The 17,807-nt window shown below is 37.1% G+C and overlaps 1 protein-coding gene across 1 annotated transcript in view; it reads right to left on the bottom strand.

The window, feature by feature from the left end:
- Positions 1-512: 512 nt before the first annotated feature.
- KCNK10 (potassium two pore domain channel subfamily K member 10) overlaps positions 513-17,807 on the bottom strand; it is a 972,966-nt gene continuing 955,671 nt past the window's right edge. Inside the window, exon 7 of the mRNA XM_044074099.1 lies at positions 513-1,975. Coding sequence (XP_043930034.1) covers positions 1,382-1,975 — 594 coding nt within the window. The 3' untranslated portion in view covers positions 513-1,381. The remainder of the gene's footprint in view (positions 1,976-17,807) is intronic.

The raw sequence follows: 17,807 nt of genomic DNA, 5'->3' as shown, positions 1-17,807 counted from the left end.
ATTAGTTTAAGATTTGTTTTATATACCTATAATGATACTCATAAGTCCACATACCTGTAATTTTATGCTTGTAAATTTAACCATTGTATCCATTCACTTTTATGATAACTTTTGACAGTACATTGTACTTTCAACTGTGCCTGAAAAGTGTCCTTGGACCAGCCTACCTATCTGGATAACAAACAAACAAATAAATACCCTATGATTCCAAGATCATGTGGGCATAAAAGTAAGATAGCATGAAAGTACATCCTGCCAACAAGAACTTCAGTGTGTTTTCATATTATTACTAATACTGACCATGGAAATAAAATCTGAACACTGGAATGTTCAATGTTTGCATAGTATGTTGGAAAGAGATAGCACAGAATAAAAGTTACAAGATATGAAATGACCTCAAAGCTACTGTATCTCTGGAATCAATGTATAATAATTTCTTCAGTCATGCAGTGAATACTGAACAGTTTTCCAGTACTGAGGAACACAGTGACATTTAAGAACTGTAACACAAGTTGATTTATAAAAAAATGTTTTATTCAACAGTAATAATATCCACAGTGTTACTTACTGAACAATGCACGCATGCTTGTCAGCTGGGTAGGGTATGCAGAGTGTTTTTGTTTGTGTGTGTGTGTGTGTGTGTGTGTGTGTGTGTGTGTGTGTGTGTGTGTGTGTGTGTGTGTGTGTGTGTGTGTGTGTGTATCTGTATTTCTGTGTGTGCATCTGTTTCAGTTTAATTGCTTGAGACAAGTTGACACACAGCAATAGCAGGCATTAACAACATTGTGAATAATCTTCAATATGGATCTTAACTATGAGCACTTGTCCACTTTAATGAAGATAATGTCTCTAGCAGAAAAAAGAACCAGTTAGTATGACATGCTGATTCCAAAAGGAAGAAACAAAGCCGTTAAAGATCCAGCCACCTCAAGCCAGGCCATTACCGGCAGTTTCAACTTTGGCAAACCCAATACACCACAAAGACAAAAACATTTGTCCTTCTTTGCTAGTCTGAAAAACAGAACAGTTTACTAAGCACCATGCATTCCTTGATAAGAGCGATAATATTTCCACAGTGCTCTTTGTCATTGGAAAGTGCCTGGAAACCAAGTTGCCCCTGGCATGTTTCTTTTGTTTTGTTATTTTTTTTTTCAAGTACTTATTATGATAAATTTGGCAGAACAGGCATTTAGTTCTTTATGACACAGTGAAAAATGTATCTCTGTGATGTGTTGACCAGGCTTTCTCCAAAGTCTACACAAGGCTGGATAAGGCACATCTTAAGTTAAAAATCCTAGAAATTATAAATTTCAAGTCCCTTTTTTCTTTCTTTCTTTTTTTAACTTTCTTTCATTTTTTTTAATTTTTTTATTTTTGGTTTTCAGTTTTGATTTGCAAGGAGTCCATTTCTCTCCTTTTCTTTGTTTTCATTTGGTACCATTCCATTCTCAAGGGCCATTGTGTGCTGTATGCAGTCAGCAAGAATAGTGGTGTTCGAATCATACAGTTTCTCGTCTTCCTCTTCCTTCTTTTCCTCCTTGTCTGATGAATAGCTACCAAATGTTTCATAGATTTTTTTCTTTACATCCTCCGGAATGCTTTTCCTGTGCTCCAGGTTTTTCCTCCTGGTGAGTTTATTAATAATGTTGTCCTCGGAGGCTCCCTGCCTTGACTTTTCATAACGCTCTGCTACCTTTGCCCGAAGGTTATTGGGTTTGCTGTTGATGCTCTCTTGGGATGATGCCTTAAAGCGCCCTTTCTCCAACTCAGCAAACACTGATCTCTTTTCTGGTGACAACATGTCTAATGAGTGGGCTCTCTGTTCCAGTCCTAGTCTTCGGCGCTCCATGCTTCTGATGGTTGCCGCCCGTTGAAGCTTGTCATGAATCTCAACACTTAGACGTCTGCGGGTTTCACGGAACTCAGCAGTTACATTGGCCTTCCATTCAGCTGCATGAGCTTTTATTTCCCCAACCTGTAAGAAAAGCAAAGTGACTATGTTTTAATTACTATAATTGGTATAATTCTATTTAAAATTTACACAGTGTAGCTCTTTAAGCACAAAAGCATTTCAAAACATCTATTAGCAAAAACATTCTAAGGAGGAATTCACAGCTGTCCCTTAAACTGACTCATTTTATTTTTCTGTAACTTATCTAATGTTATACGTGTATTTTGTTAATTTTAGTTTTCTGTAACTTACTTAATACTCCACATTGTATTTTGTTTTTGCTAATGTACTTAGTTCTTTGGAAATGTTTGCTATGTGTCAGCCAAAACATTATTTCTCCCTGCTTTCTACCTCAAGTCACAAGTTTAGTCCTCTAGTCTTTCAGTGCAAACTACAATGACAAGAATACTTCATACAACAGAATGAGGCTGACAAGTCTTTTAGTGTTGTATTGAAAGATGAATTGTGAACTTCTAAATACTTTAAGGCATCTTAAGGGGTTCATATATTCACAAGTAGTTACTAGGCATGTAGTTTAGGAGACCATTGAGGAGTCTAGACCAAATTCGCAATTACCCCAGAGCACTGTCCTGTTATGTGAATTGCTCAAGGTCACACGGCAGGCAAATGATAGTGGAAAGATTCAAACTCTGTATCCTTGCCACAGGAGACAGCTCATTAGAAAGTAAGAGCTTTAGTGTTCTGCACTAACAACCAGATAGCTAGGCTTCAAGGGATTTGAACCCATAACTTTGCTGAGTGATAATTTCCCAGACAAGATGATACGCAAAAGCACTATGTATTGATCTGTTTTATTTTGGGTGACAGAATTTATTTTTGTCTGAGCTGTAACATGTGAGTTTTAAGTGAGACTTGTATGACGTATAAGTGGATGCATGCAACTAATTGTGTATACAACATGTGGTAAGGACAAAGAATTAAATAATTTCCCTTAGCATTCATTCACTTTTCCTTCTGAGGTTATAAAACCTAATGGCATTATCAGCTACTCCTCAGAAGCATTATGTTTAACAAGCATTTGTCAGAGAATACAGTATGACAGTGTATTTGAACAGCTGAATGGTACTGCTTGTGGTCACCCTCACTGCCGTATAGTAGGGCTTCTACACTGACCAAGCAGTAGCATAGGTAGGGTGGGCGAGAGGGCAACGGAAACCATTGGGGGTGCAATCAGCCAATCCCGATCTCTCTTTAATGCAATACTGGCTTTTAAAAGGCGGTATTGCATTTACAGTCAAACCTGACTGCTATAGTGCTCCATGTGTGGCCCAGTTTGCTACAGCTTTTTTTTTTTTTTTTTTTAACTAAAAACTGAGCGCCATAGCACTCCATGCAGGCAGGGTATAAACTGTAGCATTTCTTTGCTACATTTTAAAGAAGAAATTATTATTTTTTAAATATAAATAAGAAGGGTAGGGGCAGGGCACAGAAATGGGGGCATTTCATGCATCTGGCCACCTGGTTGGTGTGCCGGTAGGCTCTTTAAGGAAAGAGCTGGGACACAGATCTGACTGTAATTACTACAATGAAGTGCTGAAATGCCTTTTTTTTTGCTCTTCACTTAAAGAGCTGAGGGGGTAAGACCCAGGGGGCTGGCTGAATCAGCTATGCTTTTGTGACCAAGCATCTGTTTTGGTCACACCCAACAGTTACTGAGAACCCGTTATATTAATCCATTGTCAAACATCTGACCAGACTGTAGGAAATAATGTGCACTAACGTGCTTCTGTAATGGCTGGGGATCAGCAGAATTAAGGAACAGAATGCAATAATCTCTTTAGTGTCTTACATATATATCATGAATAAAATAAGAAGTAAATCCGCTACCAAAGTCCACGAGTCACCTGAAAAGTTTATTGTAAGCGCTTTCATGCACTTCTTATGAGTGCACTTCCTCAGACAAAAAGACATACCAAACAACCATATTATATAGTTGAACCAATTAATTAAAATTAAACAATTACCATAATAGAATTAAAAATTGAAACCGTCCTTTCTTCTCAACAGTTTTTGTTAAAATCTAACAGCACTATAACCAAATAAAACCCTAAACATTCTTAATTTAAAACTATTAGAAAAAATCTATCATGTTTCAAAGGTCATTAACGTTTCAAAGCTTTTAACCTAAGCAAACACTTAATAGAAGAAGCATCATTAATTCCAGGATAGGCATAGGCATTTGTTTTCAATTGCCACAATAATTCCTGTTCCTCCTTTCTGACTGTGATTTTGGACGATATGAAAATTTCTGATACTAAAAAACGTAAAATCAACTGTGACAAGCTCACTTATGAACAACATTAAGCTTACCCTGATCCACCGACTAAACATGTGGATGGCACTCATAATTCATCAGCGGCTTCGGGCACCATAGCAATGGACAATGGTGAGGTGTCCCTTTTAGATGACTTCACAGACTCGGCCGAGATTAATAATGGCGACTCAAACGCTGGGACTAATTTTGAACCCCGGTGTAGTGAGAGGATTTCCAAACAGAACCGACAAGTTGGTCATACAGAGAACACTCGGGGTTTTTACAAGGGCAACAGCAAATCAACCCCTTACAAGGTGAACTCCAACTGGGGCCAATGTTCACAGCGCAAGAAAAACAATCGGCGCAGGAGGTAACCAACGGTGATCTATCAGGACATTTAACCATTTTGCAAAGTACTAGTTACAATTTTAATGTGTTTAATTTTACTTCTGTTGTTATTCCGTCAGAATTAATGGAATTGTTAACCAAAGGTTTCAACTTTGTACCTTGCATGAAGCCGAATTTAGCACGTGTATTATGTGATTTAAAAATATTCATATGTAAGTTAAACCTAAATGTTATGTTCGGCAATTCTAGTTGTGTGGTATCTGATGAACGTGTGGCAAGTACATTTAATCCTCCTTTGAATAATAATTTGGCGTTGTTTGAGAAAGTAACTGAAATGTTTTTCAGGGTTTTAATTACAGATTATTATCGTCACAAACACAAACATCATGATAATATTTCTAAAGGTAAACCACAAGTGAGCCAAACAGTGTCAAGTCCACTAATAATTCAAAAAAATCAACACTGCCATGGCTGGAAGTCACACTTTGAAGATCTTTATTAAGAATTACAGACGATTGAGCGCGTTCTTCCCTACATACAGGGATTTCATCAGAATCTACATTCATTCCCATTTTCCCCAATAAATACTTAATTCAAACCATGATGTCACTCATTACAAAAATTGATAGGATAAATTTAAAGTGCAAGGTGCATATTAAAACCATGTTAAAAAATATGTTTAATATATAAAAATAAAACCATGTAAATATAAAACATACTATTATCTGTTCCATTTAATTCCATAAAAACATACCATTTCATTTTGTAAAATCCACTTTTTTATTTAATATAGGCTTTATGGAAATAATTTCATTTAAACCTGGGGTTAGACTTGCTTGTAATTTGATTTGCCATTTTGTTTCCCTTTCTTCTATATATGTTCTATAGTCCCCACCCCTTGGATTTCTTAATACTTTCTCCAAAATAGTAAATCTGAACTCTTTACACTCCTGAGAGATAATAGTATGTTTTATATTTACATGGTTTTATTTTTATATATTAAACATATTTTTAACATGGTTTTAATATGCACCTTGCACTTTAAATTTATCCTATCGATTTTTGTAATGAGTGACATCATGGTTTGAATTAAGTATTTATTGGGGAAAATGGGAATGAATGTAGATTCTGATGAAATCCCTGTATGTAGGGAAGAAAGCGCTCAATCGTCTATAATTCTTAATAAAGATCTTCAAAGTGTGACTTCCAGCCGTAGCAGTGTTGATTTTTTTGAATTAATATTTCTAAAGGTGACAGGGAGCTTATTGAATACATTAAATTACATAACATCTGGGTAATGCAGCCCGATAAAGGCGGTGGTGTTATATTTATGGATGAGGTAGAATATGATAGCAGGATGTATAAGATGCTTCTAACTTTGAATTATGACAAAGTATCCTTGAATGAACTTAATCAAGCTTACCAATGTATTAAAAATCATTTGAGTGATTTATTCATTGAAGGAAGCATTTCTCCAGAAACCTATCATTATTTAACAATGCAAGCACCTTTAATACCTGTAATGTTTGGAATACCTAAACTTCATAAAAATATGAATGACCCCCTCTTAGGCCTATTATTGATGGACGCAATTCCATCACATATGCATGTGCCAAGTGGGTGGATGCTAAATTGAAAGATGCATTAAAAACAGAAGCCCAGATTTGCCGCGATTCATGGCATGTACTACATCATTTGAACAGCATCCCCTTTGATGAAACTTATGGGTTCTTGACTGTGGATATTAAGGATCTATACACAGTCATTCCACAACAACTAGGTTTAGAATGGGTAAGGGACTTTTTACTTTTGAAACATGTCCCAGGACAAGATGTTGATTTGATTATCTCCCTGTTAGACATTGTCCTAAGTAATAATTATTTTATGTTCAAAAAAGAACTGTTCCTTCAGAAATCAGGTATTGCCATGGGCTCCCCCTGTGGGGGCAGCTTTGCTAATTCTGTCATGGCATTTTGGGAACATACTTTTTTATTTACCCATCCTTTGTTTAATAGCTTGGTTGTATGGTATACACGGTATCAAGATGATATTTTTATCATAATGAAAGGTACACAAGGTGATGCTGAGAAATTGGTTGAGACAATGGTTTCCTTTACGTCATTTTTGGAATTTACATTCCAATATCGGGAGCATGACATTAATTTTCTTGACATTAATTTATACAAAGATGTAGTTCATAATAGATTTAGAACTACAATATATAGAAAACCATTTTATAGCAATTCCTTTTTGCACTTTACTAGCAACCACCCATTTTTTCAAAAAAGAGGGGTCATTAAGGGTCAGTTAGAGCGTCCAGAATGTGTTCCCACAATGACGATTTTCATCAAGAATGCCATAGGTTAGGTGAGATGTTCTCTAACCGTGGATATCCATCATCGTTGATTCAAGCTTTAACTACTGAAATTTCACGTAAGAGACTTGAGGGGTCTTTGGGTCCTATTTTAACCACAGGTTATTCATCCATTAACATAACTAATTCATCTGATGTTATTTATATGCCAACATCGTCTATTGTGTCAACGAATAGTCGAAATTATGTCACTAGTTTTATTACACAATTTGATGATGTGTCCCTTCAACTTAGGGAGATATTAAATAGTAATTGGGACCTTATTCTGCAGGATCAGGGCCTCAATAAAACACTCGGTTCGAAACCAGTAATGGTTTTCAAAAAGGGTGTCTCCTTAAAAACATTATTTGAACTACCGCATGGCCAATATAAGAACAAGAAAGGTATGTTCAAATGTGGTAGGTGCAAGTACTGTAAATATATTCAGACAGGGTCTTGTTTTTACATTAAAGGTTGTAGATATTTAATTCATGATAAATATAATTGTGAAAGCCAGGGCGTAGTCTATTTGGCTTTGTGTCAGTCGTGCCCAGCATTCTACCTGGGCAAGACAGAACGCCAACTTAAACAACGCATATATGAGCATATTTATGCAATATCTAAAGGTATTGTTACTAATGCCTTAGCTAGGCATATTAATGAATTTAATACTCCCAGTTTTCAATTTACTGTGGTACAACAAGTATTCCAAAATCCAAGGGGTGGACCTTGGCATTTAAAACTGGAGGAACAGGAATTATTGTGGCAATTGAAAACAAATGCCTATGCCTATCTTGGAATTAATGATGCTTCTTCTATTAAGTGTTTGCTTAGGTTAAAAGCTTTGAAACGTTAATGACCTTTGAAACATGATAGATGTTTTCTAATAGTTTTAAATTAAGAATGTTTAGGGTTTTATTTGGTTATAGTGCTGTTAGATTTTAACAAAAACTGTTGAGAAGAAAGGACGGTTTCAATTTTTAATTCTATTATGGTAATTGTTTAATTTTAATTAATTGCTTCAACTATATAATATAGTTGTTTGGTATGTCTTTTTGTCTGAGGAAGTGCACTCATAAGAAGTGCATGAAAGCGCTTACAATAAACTTTTCAGGTGACTCGTGGACTTTGGTAGCGGATTTACTTCTTATTTTGTTTATCTTGTTTGTTGTTTTTTTTGGTTTACATATATATCATGAATGTCATATGCATTCACACACAGACAGAGCAAATTATGCAGTGCTATTAGTCAGCACACTGGGCCTTAAAGAGTGTACCCCATCCCCCTTTCAAATGTAAACACACCTGTTGACAAACATTATGGTTCCCTTATCTGATTATACTAGCAGTGTTAAAAAATGTACATAACACAATAGAATGAGTCGATACAAGAGTATCATACATGGATATATTATTTAAGGCTAATAAACTAGCAAACATGATTTCTATGTCACATGGCCCACAAAAGCATCAGAGAATGTAGACTGAACATAGACCTCATGGGTGTTTCATCACATCTCTTGTCTGTGAGTTATTTATTAAATCTTTTGACATGATAGGGGAGCTCAAAGTCACGCAGAAATCACCATCACCAAAGTGTTTTGAAAAAAAAAATATGTGTATATATATATATATATTATGCAATACAAAGCCTCCTTTTCACTACCCTGTAAAAAGCAGTACTGAGTTGATACATTCTACTTTTCATACTAATAGATATGGTTCCATATTGTACGTTGATGACAGTGAGATCATCATACCTCATGTCCTGATATTAAATCTTATTAAAAATTCCTATCTAGCTCTACTGGCATAGAGGGATAAAGTTCTGACGATGACTCAGGTAACCTTAGTCCAATTAGCAGATTGAGTGTCTTCTGGAGCTGGCACATGGGAGGGATGGAAATGGAAGCGGTAGCTTGTTTCCTGTATTCACAGAAAGGGATGCGGTCTGTAAGTCTGTGTATGCTGTCCTTTAGTGAATCCCAGTGAAGAATGCACAGGGGATACTGTCTGCCAAAGGAGCATGATCATTGATTATACCACATAGGGGAATGGACATACATCATGCACACCCATTGCAAACTTAACACCTTAGATGCTATGGTCATATGCAATGGGATAGTACAACTTAATAGAAAAAGCTAATCCCATAATGAATGGATGACAGTTCCTGCCACCAGTATGCCCAAATTTCACGCCTGGCAATGAATGAGCCTTCTGAATTTTACCCTCAGGAATAAATGCGCTCACTGGGTGACTAGGGAGAATGGATGCAATGGCCAGTAACAGGACTAAGTCTGAAAAAAATCTTAATAAAAAAATCACTCCTCCATACTTCATGCTGTACTTGATCGTTGTTGCTTAACTCCAAACCATATAAAGCAGTTATCTTTCCTTTTTATTGCTGTTTTCCAAGGTCAAGCAGAAGTACAGCTAGGGTGGGGAGACAATGGGCAGCTGTATCAGGAACAGTGAGTTAGGGGGTGTGATCAGGAGATGCCAGTCTTTCACTAGTGTGCTACCAGCATATAGGTAATGCATTTGCAGTCAGAACTGATGTGTTTTAACACTAAATGTGTGGTATAAGATGTAGCAAGCTGCTTGCTACAAAATTAGCAAGTGATGTGCTACATTTTTCACAATAAAGAGCCTTTTTTTTCATTTCTGAGGACATTTTTTAATTTTTCGTTTTTGCTATACAACTTTGAGAGTTGAGGGCACAGGCAGTGAACCTTTCTCCACTGAGGAAGATCAGATGAGGGAAAGGACATTTTCTTTTGCACCTCAATTTATAATTGAAGGATGAGGGGCGCTATATCAGGGAATGATATTTTCTGCTACTTGAGCAAGCAATAAAAATCTGTACAATTCATCTGCAAACCACAACTCATGCATCACGGAACTTTTGCACAACATTCTAAAATACAGGAACCAGCAATACATTTTGAAACGTACTTCTGAACTTTTCTTCTCAAGAATTCCGAACAAAACTAAAAATAATGGGGGGGGGGGGAGGGGGGGGTCAGGCAAAGACCCATAACCAGGAACATTTTTGAAAATAGTAAACATGCGTTTTATGAATAATAAGAAATATGAATCTCTAATGTGTAGCATTACTGACTGAATGTAATCCTCAGTAATTTACCTGGCAATTACAAAAATGAGAAACAGGAAAAAAGTATGAGGCAAAATCAGGGACATTCTGCAAAGTGAAGGTCACTGGGACAGAGCTAATAGCCTTGAAGAGCAGCAGAATCCTGTTTATGCAGAAATCACAAGTACATTATCATAAATACTGTTGGCCAACATTTTTACAGTTTACGTATTTAAAACAGTAAACAGTCAAACATCAAATTAATAGAAGAACACCAACGCACAGATACACTTACATAATGTTAAAATACATTACATTTCTTTACAAATGTGTAGGTTCTATTTTCCATTAATGTACCAACTGTGCACTTTCATTAACTAATTCAGGCACTCACTATTACATTAAACTACAAGGGTTATAAGTGGCTTATAATTTTGTGGTATGAGTAAAACTAAAATTTTATCTTTCAAGTAATGTAATTAGTAAGAGAGTATGAAGGGAGAAATGTAAAGATGGTAGAAATATTTTGTGTGCGTATATGTGTATCTGTGTATATCAGTGGATATAAAAAGTTAAGACACACCTGTTAAAATGCCAGGTTTTTGTGATATAAAAAATTAGACCACAATAAATAATTTCAAAACTTTTCCCACCTTTAATGTAACCTATAACCTGTACAATTCAATTGAAAAACAAACAAATCTGTTAGGGGAAAAAATATAAAAAATAAAAAATGTACAATATGCTGGTTGCATGAGTGTGCACACCCTTAAACTGATATTTTGTTGTGTGTGCACATCCTTAAACTAATACTTTGTTGAAGCACCTTTTGATTTAATTACAGCATTTAGTCTTACTGGGTAGGAGTCTATCAGCATGGCACATCTTGACTTGGCAATATTTGCCCACTCATCCTTGTAAAAGTACTCCAAATCTGTCAGATTACGAGGGCATCTCTTGTGTACAGCTCTCTTCAGGTCACCCCACATATTTTCTATTGGATTTAGGTCTGGGTTCTAGCCTGGGCCATTCCAAAACATTAATTTTCTTCTGATGAAGCCATTCTTTTGTTGATTTGGATGTATGCTTGGGGTCATTGTCATGCTGAAAGTTGAAATTCTTCTTCATCTTCAGCTTTCTAGTAGATACCTGACGGTTTTGGGCCAAAAGTGACTGGCATGTGGAACTGTTCATAATTCCCTCAACCTTGACTAAAGCCCCAGTTCCAGCTGAAGTAAAGCAACCCCAAAGCATAATACTGCCACCACCATGCTTCACCATGGGGATGGTATTCTTTTGGTGATGTGAAGTGTTGTTTTTGCGCCAAATATACTTTTTGGAGTTGTGGCCAAAAACTTCAACCTTGGTCTCTTTAGACCATAAGACATTTTCCCACATGCTTTTGGGAGACAATGTATTGTTTTGTAAATTTTAGCCAGGCCTGGATGTTTTTCTGTGTAAGAAAAGGCTTCTGTCTTGCAACCCTTCCCAACAGTCCAGACATATGGAGAATACGGGAGATTATTGTCACGTGTAATACACAAACAGTACTTGCCAGAAATTCCTACAGCTCCTTCAGTGTTGCTGTAGGTCTCCCTGACCGGTTTTCATCTTGTCTTTAAATTAATTTTGGAGGGACATCCAGTTCTTTGCAAAGTCACTGTTGTCCCATATTTTTTCCACTTTATGATGACTGTCTTCACTGTGTTCCATGGTATATCCAATGCTGTGGAAATTTTTTTGTACCCTTCTCCTGACTGATAACTTTCAACAATGAGATCCCTTTGATGCTTTGTAAGCTCTCTGTGAACCATGGCTTTTGCTGTAGCAGGCAAGTGAGTAAATGTCCGGAAAATCCTACTAGGACAGCTGAACTTTATTTGGGTTAATCAGAGTCTCTTTAATTGATGGCACGTGTGTACCCAAGAAGACTGAATGTTGTAATTAAATCAAAAGGTGCTTCAACAAAGTATTAATTTAAAGGTGTGCACACACAAGAAAGTATTAGTTTAAGGGTGTGCACACTTATGCAACCAGCGTATTGTACGTTTTTTATTTTTTATATTTTTCCCCTAACAGATTTGTTTGTTTTTCAATTGCATTGTACAGGTTATAGGTCACATTGTTTGTTTGTGTCTTTCGGCTTTTCCCGGTTAGGGGTCGCCACAGCGGAACTCCGGTCCGCTAATGATTGGTAGTAGATTTTTACGCGCTGACTTGCCAGGCCTAATGCACAACCTTCAACGAAGGAACGCCCATTCACGCATGTTGACACACAGAAGACACTCTAACTGAGAATCGAATGGGCAACGTCTAACAGGGGTGTGTAAACTTTTTATATCCACTGCATGCATATATGTATGTATATATATGTATATAGTTTTCTCTTTCTTTAGAATGCATTTTCTTTCAAGATGGATGCTGACAGGATGGTCCTGCCTTTAGTTTCCTTTTTCTTGTAAGATGAATACTGCCAGCGGTAAACATTACCAGAGTAGAAAGTTCCAACATTGTACATCAGAACTTGTGCCTAATATGGAAAGGCACAGATAAGGGGTCTGCTGATTCTTAGTAAGAAAAAATAATACAAAGGTGTTCAAAGTTAATTGGTCAGTGGCATAGTTTTTATAGCTTTTTGCCTAGATGCAATAATAATATAACAAAATGAAGTTACTTGTATTCTGGGAGACTAGACCTTACTTGCTTAGTTTCTCACATATGTATATTCTTTGCAATGTTATTGTTGTTTGTCTTTCGGCTTTTAAGGGGTCGCCACAGCGCAACTCCGGTCCGCTAATGATTGGCAGTAGTTTTTTATGAAATGCCGAGGTGCCAGCTCGACGCCCATGTAAATTCTTTGCAATAAAGGAGATTATTCACCTCTGCTGAACTGTGTTGCATTAAGTTATTACTGTAACTTAATAGTTGTTTGGTGAAATGACTTGGATTTTTCAAGCTGTTTGTGAGTTGCTGCAACAAAAATCATCTCTGGACCAACTTTTGATAGGTTTTCTGTCTAGTACGTTTCTGGTATGCCAGTCCACAACTATATTTTTCCTCCATCAGCAAGGTTTGAAATCTCTATAAGTAAACTTTGTTAAATAGATCTTTATAACAGCGTATTGTAATTGTATGACAGTTGGTTAAAACTGTATGATAGGAGGTTAAATTATATGAGAGCAGGTTACAATACATATTTCATATGAGAGCAGTTTCTAATTGCATAAAAAGGAAAATACCTCCTTCCACATATGAGAGTGGGTATAATCATAAACAGAAATGAGAGTGGGTTTTCAATCATAGTTATATAATGAAAATGCATTTCAGTGCATAGGTAGTAGTATTATTACATTACAATGCGTGTGAATGTGGGTGTAGTAAAGGATCTGGAGTTTGGAATGCCAGTCAGACATATGTTTAATAAACATAACTGAAACAGTTGTAATTATTTGATAAAAATGGTCTGAGCTCACTAAAAATGATAGTGCTCAGCAGTTCGCTGAGGGTGGAACTTTTGACAGGGGCATTTTAGAGAATCTTAAAAAGAAACTGCAGCAGAAAGGAAATAAAGTACCTGCCTCTTGTTGGTCAGCTTTTAATGACTGGCAAGATGTATCCAAAAATGAGCAAAAAGAATCTGTAGCTAGAAGTTTAACCCATAACTTGGCTAGATTAAAAGTACAGATGCAGGCAACTAATAGAACACTAAATACATCACAATATGTGAAAAAGATAAAACTTGTGGCACCTGAAGTCTTTATCCTTTGAAACAATTAGAAAAATATAATGTCACTCAACCTGATTCATCTGACAAAAACGACTAGCCTGTAATGCCTTCAGCCCCCCCCCCCTGAACATTCTGCTTCCTATGAAGCAGACAGCCCTCCGTGAAAGGGCCCATACCTCTCAACTGTACAGATTTTTGCCTCATATATTTGGTCCGTTCCTCATAAAAATTTGTAGTTTTCTGGCAACTCATGGAAGATTGAAGTCACTAAATAATAATAAATAATGACAGACATTTGAGTTTCAGATTTTATATCCTTCAGAAAATTCATAATAATACAAAACCTGTTATTCTAGCAACTTTCTCTGTTTATAGGAGCGATATTTACATTCTGTCCCTATTTTTGGGCCTTTACCCCCCCCCCCCCCCCATTCTTTCTGACTTTGTCCAGATTTCTTGCACTGAGAGGTAGATAGGTATGAGGGCAGGTAGGGGAATGATTTACAGATGCCCCCCCCCCCTACTATTTCCCCTGACACTTCTCAAGTTACTTTCAGTACTTCTTCTCATCCCAAGGATCAGTCTACAGCACTAGATTTTGACAATAGCATCAGGAACATGCTGTAATACCTTCTGCTCAAATATTAATGAGAATAATAAATAAGAGTAAACAGCTGCACTAAAAACATAAGCATACATCTGGGGCAAAACATACAGGCAAATTAAAATGATTCGGTAATAAAATTGCCTCTTCAAGTACTATAAGTAAAAAAGGCTAGTCATGCAATTTTAAATAATTACTGCTGAAGAAGAATGTAGGCGGAACCCACCTTTTAAACAAAGCATTGAGTATGAATCAGACTTTGATTCATCCTCTGATAGTGAAACACCCACCACTAACTGATACAATGATTCACAAGTACCTAATCTGGCAGCTGCCCAGGATGGTGACACCAGACCTACTATAGGGTAGTGCATCCGTGGACTACAGTAGATTTTCAAACCATTGTAGATTCTCTCCCTCCCATTCAAACACACTCAGCTAAATATACTATTTATTTATTTACTATTTATTGCATTTGTTTACCGGGAAAGTCCACTGGGCCTAGGTGAGGCCATTTTCAGTGGAGGCCCGGGGAGGAAAGCTCCACATAAACATCAACATTACAGAAATACAAATATCAAAAATACAAATATCAAAAATGTAGCACTATTTACAGTTTTTTAGCATTTCCACTGCAGTTTTATGGTAGTCCATCAATGATATCAACATGTACTTTTGGTCATATAGATGTCATAGACATTACTGGTTGGGAGGCAGAAAAAAACAGTAACATCGTATGCAATTATTTACATGCATTTAAATCTGTGTAGGCAGTGTAGTAACAGTCATAGGTATGGCTGCAGACCTGCTAAGAGTGCATACCTGTAGCCCCAGAGAGTGGTCTGTCTGGGCAGTGTAGTAACAGTCATAGGTATGGCTGCAGACCTGCTAAGAGTGCATACCTGTAGCCCCAGAGAGTGGGAGTAGCGAGAAGAGAAGAAGAGTTATTTTTGGCATGGGCATAACCAGCAGGTAGAGAGGTATTGTCTGATGGATTTTTTAAAGAGAGCAGGGTATGAGATGGAGGCTATTGAGGTTGGGAGGTTATTCCAAAGTTTGGAGGTAGTAAAGGAGTAAAGCATTTGGCCAGCTGGAAGTTGAGGTTTATTGACTTTAAGTAGAATTTTGTTTTCAGATTTAAGGTGTCTGTTTGGATGGTAAAGAGTTACTATAGAGGAGAGAGCTGGACAAGCTGTTGGTTTATATATTATTTTATGTGCAGTAATTAAGTGGAGGTAGATGAGATAGAGTGGAAGTTCAAGCCAGTTTAGTTGCTGCAGTGAGGAACAGTGATGTGATGAAGATATAGCATTTGTTGCAAATCTAGCAATTATATTGTAGCATATATCGAGTTTGTTTTTTAGTGAAGAGTGTATATTAGTGAGGATGACGGCACCATATAGGAGGGATGGAAGTAGGAAGGCAGAGGCTAGTGTTCTTTTGGCATTGTTATTTAGGTAATAGCTATGTCTGTAGAGGGTACATAGTTACTGGTGTGTCTTTTTGATGCTATTGAGTATGTGGGGTTCAAAAGTTAGGGTTTCATCGATAGCGACTCCTAGTAGTTTAGTACTGAGGACAACTTCTATGGAGGTATTATTCTGGGAGAGGATAGAGAATTCAGCCCTGTTCAGGGGTGTTGTTTTTTTGGGAGTGAATAGAATCAGCTTGGTCTTCTTAGGGTTGAGAGCAAGGTGATTATCTGACATCCATTATTCGGTGGATGTGAAGGCATTTTGGGTTAGTAGTTGAAGCTCAGAAGGGGTTTTTGCAGTGCAGATCATTGTTGAGTCATCTCCATATTGTATTACGTCAGCCTGTATTAGTGACTCATGGAAATTGTTGATGAATAAGTTGAATAGTGGGGGGCCCAATATTGAGCCTTCGGGGACACCTGTGGAGATTTTTACGAAGGTGGAAGAGGATTGCTGCCATTTGGTTGATTGGTATCTGTCAGAAAGGTAGCTAGAGAGCCAATTTAGGGTTGGGGGTGAGACACCTAGGTTTTTAAGTTTAGAGAGTAAAATGGGATGAGAAATTGTATCAAATGCCTTTGAAAGGTCGAGGAAGAGTGAAGAGATGATCAGACCTGAATCTCATGCTCAATTTATTGTATCCAAAAAGGAGATGAGGGCTGTATTTGTGCGATGGCCTGGTCTAAAGCCATGTTGGGTAGGGGTGAGTAGTTGGGTATTGATTAAGTGATCTATTAGTTGAGTGTGGACACATTTTTCAAGTATTTTAGAGATTGGGGAGAGAATGGCTATTGGCCGGAAGTTTAAGATGTCAGAATTTTTGCTGCCTTTGTGTAGGGCAGAATGTAAGTTTTTTCCCAGATTTTGGGTACATAAGACTCTTGGATTGATCTATTGATTAGTATATTAATGAGGTACATTATAGAATCAGCAGTTATTTTTAGGAATTCAGCAGGTAGGTTGTCAGGAGCACAGGAGCAGGGTTTGAGTTTATGAAGCAGCTTCTTTATGGTGCTTGTGGGTATGGGGCTGAAAGAAAAAGATGGTGGTGAGGATGGTTTAGAATAAGTAGTATATTGGTCTGGTGAGTTTAGGTTTGAAGAGTGGAAAGTAGTGGTCAGCTTCGCAATGGTGTCAATAAAATATGTGTTGAAGCAAGAGGCTATATCTGAGGGGGGTTTATCAGGGTATGGGCAGGGACTGGAGTTAGACCCTGGGTGAATAAAGGAATTTATTGTTCACCAGAAGTTTTGAGGTTTTAGTCTATGCTGGTTTTGTAGCTTATGGTAACAGTCTTTTTTATCTTTAATAACCTGTCTTTTGGCTTGATTACGTAGTTGTTTGTACTGTACCAGGTCAGCTGGGTTTTTGTGTTTTTGCCATGTTCTCCAAGCTTTATCTCTAGAGGACATGATTTGCATTGTGGGTTTTGTGAGCCAAGTTGCGTGGTTAGTCTTGACTCTCTTTATTCTGGGTGGTGCTGAATTTACTAATTCAACTGCTTCATGTAGGGGAATGTTATGTAATGGAGTCCAGTTAGTATGATATAAGATTTCATTTAGAGGTTCTGGAGAGAAATTGGATGGATTTCTTATTAGTTTTAAGTGATGATTACCGGTCATTGTAGTAGTTTTGCGGATGGCAAAGGCTGGTAGGTGGTCACTGATACTGTTTGGTAAATTTACAAAAATGGAGATTTTATTTGGGTCAGATACAAGAATCCAATCTAAGGTTGAGCCTTGTTTCATTTGATTGGAATTCTGTATTATTTATGCATGGCTTCAGCCATGTCTCTGTCATAGCTGTGAAATCAGGTCTGTTTAGGTGTAACCATGCATGGAAGTAGGGAATTTTGTTTCTAATGCTTTGTATATTAATGGTAGTAAAGTTTAGAGATTTGGTGGGATTTGGTTGGTTTTGCATTATGGAAAGAGGCCCTGGGTTTGTGTGTATATCCCCACATTTTATTAAATTAGA

This window comes from Protopterus annectens, chromosome 6.part0 (assembly GCF_019279795.1).
Source record: "Protopterus annectens isolate FY-2018-M chromosome 6.part0, PAN1.0, whole genome shotgun sequence".
Taxonomy (NCBI): domain Eukaryota; kingdom Metazoa; phylum Chordata; order Ceratodontiformes; family Protopteridae; genus Protopterus; species Protopterus annectens.
Note: the sequence above shows the minus strand (reverse complement) of the source record. Positions and strands in the feature narration are given on the sequence as shown.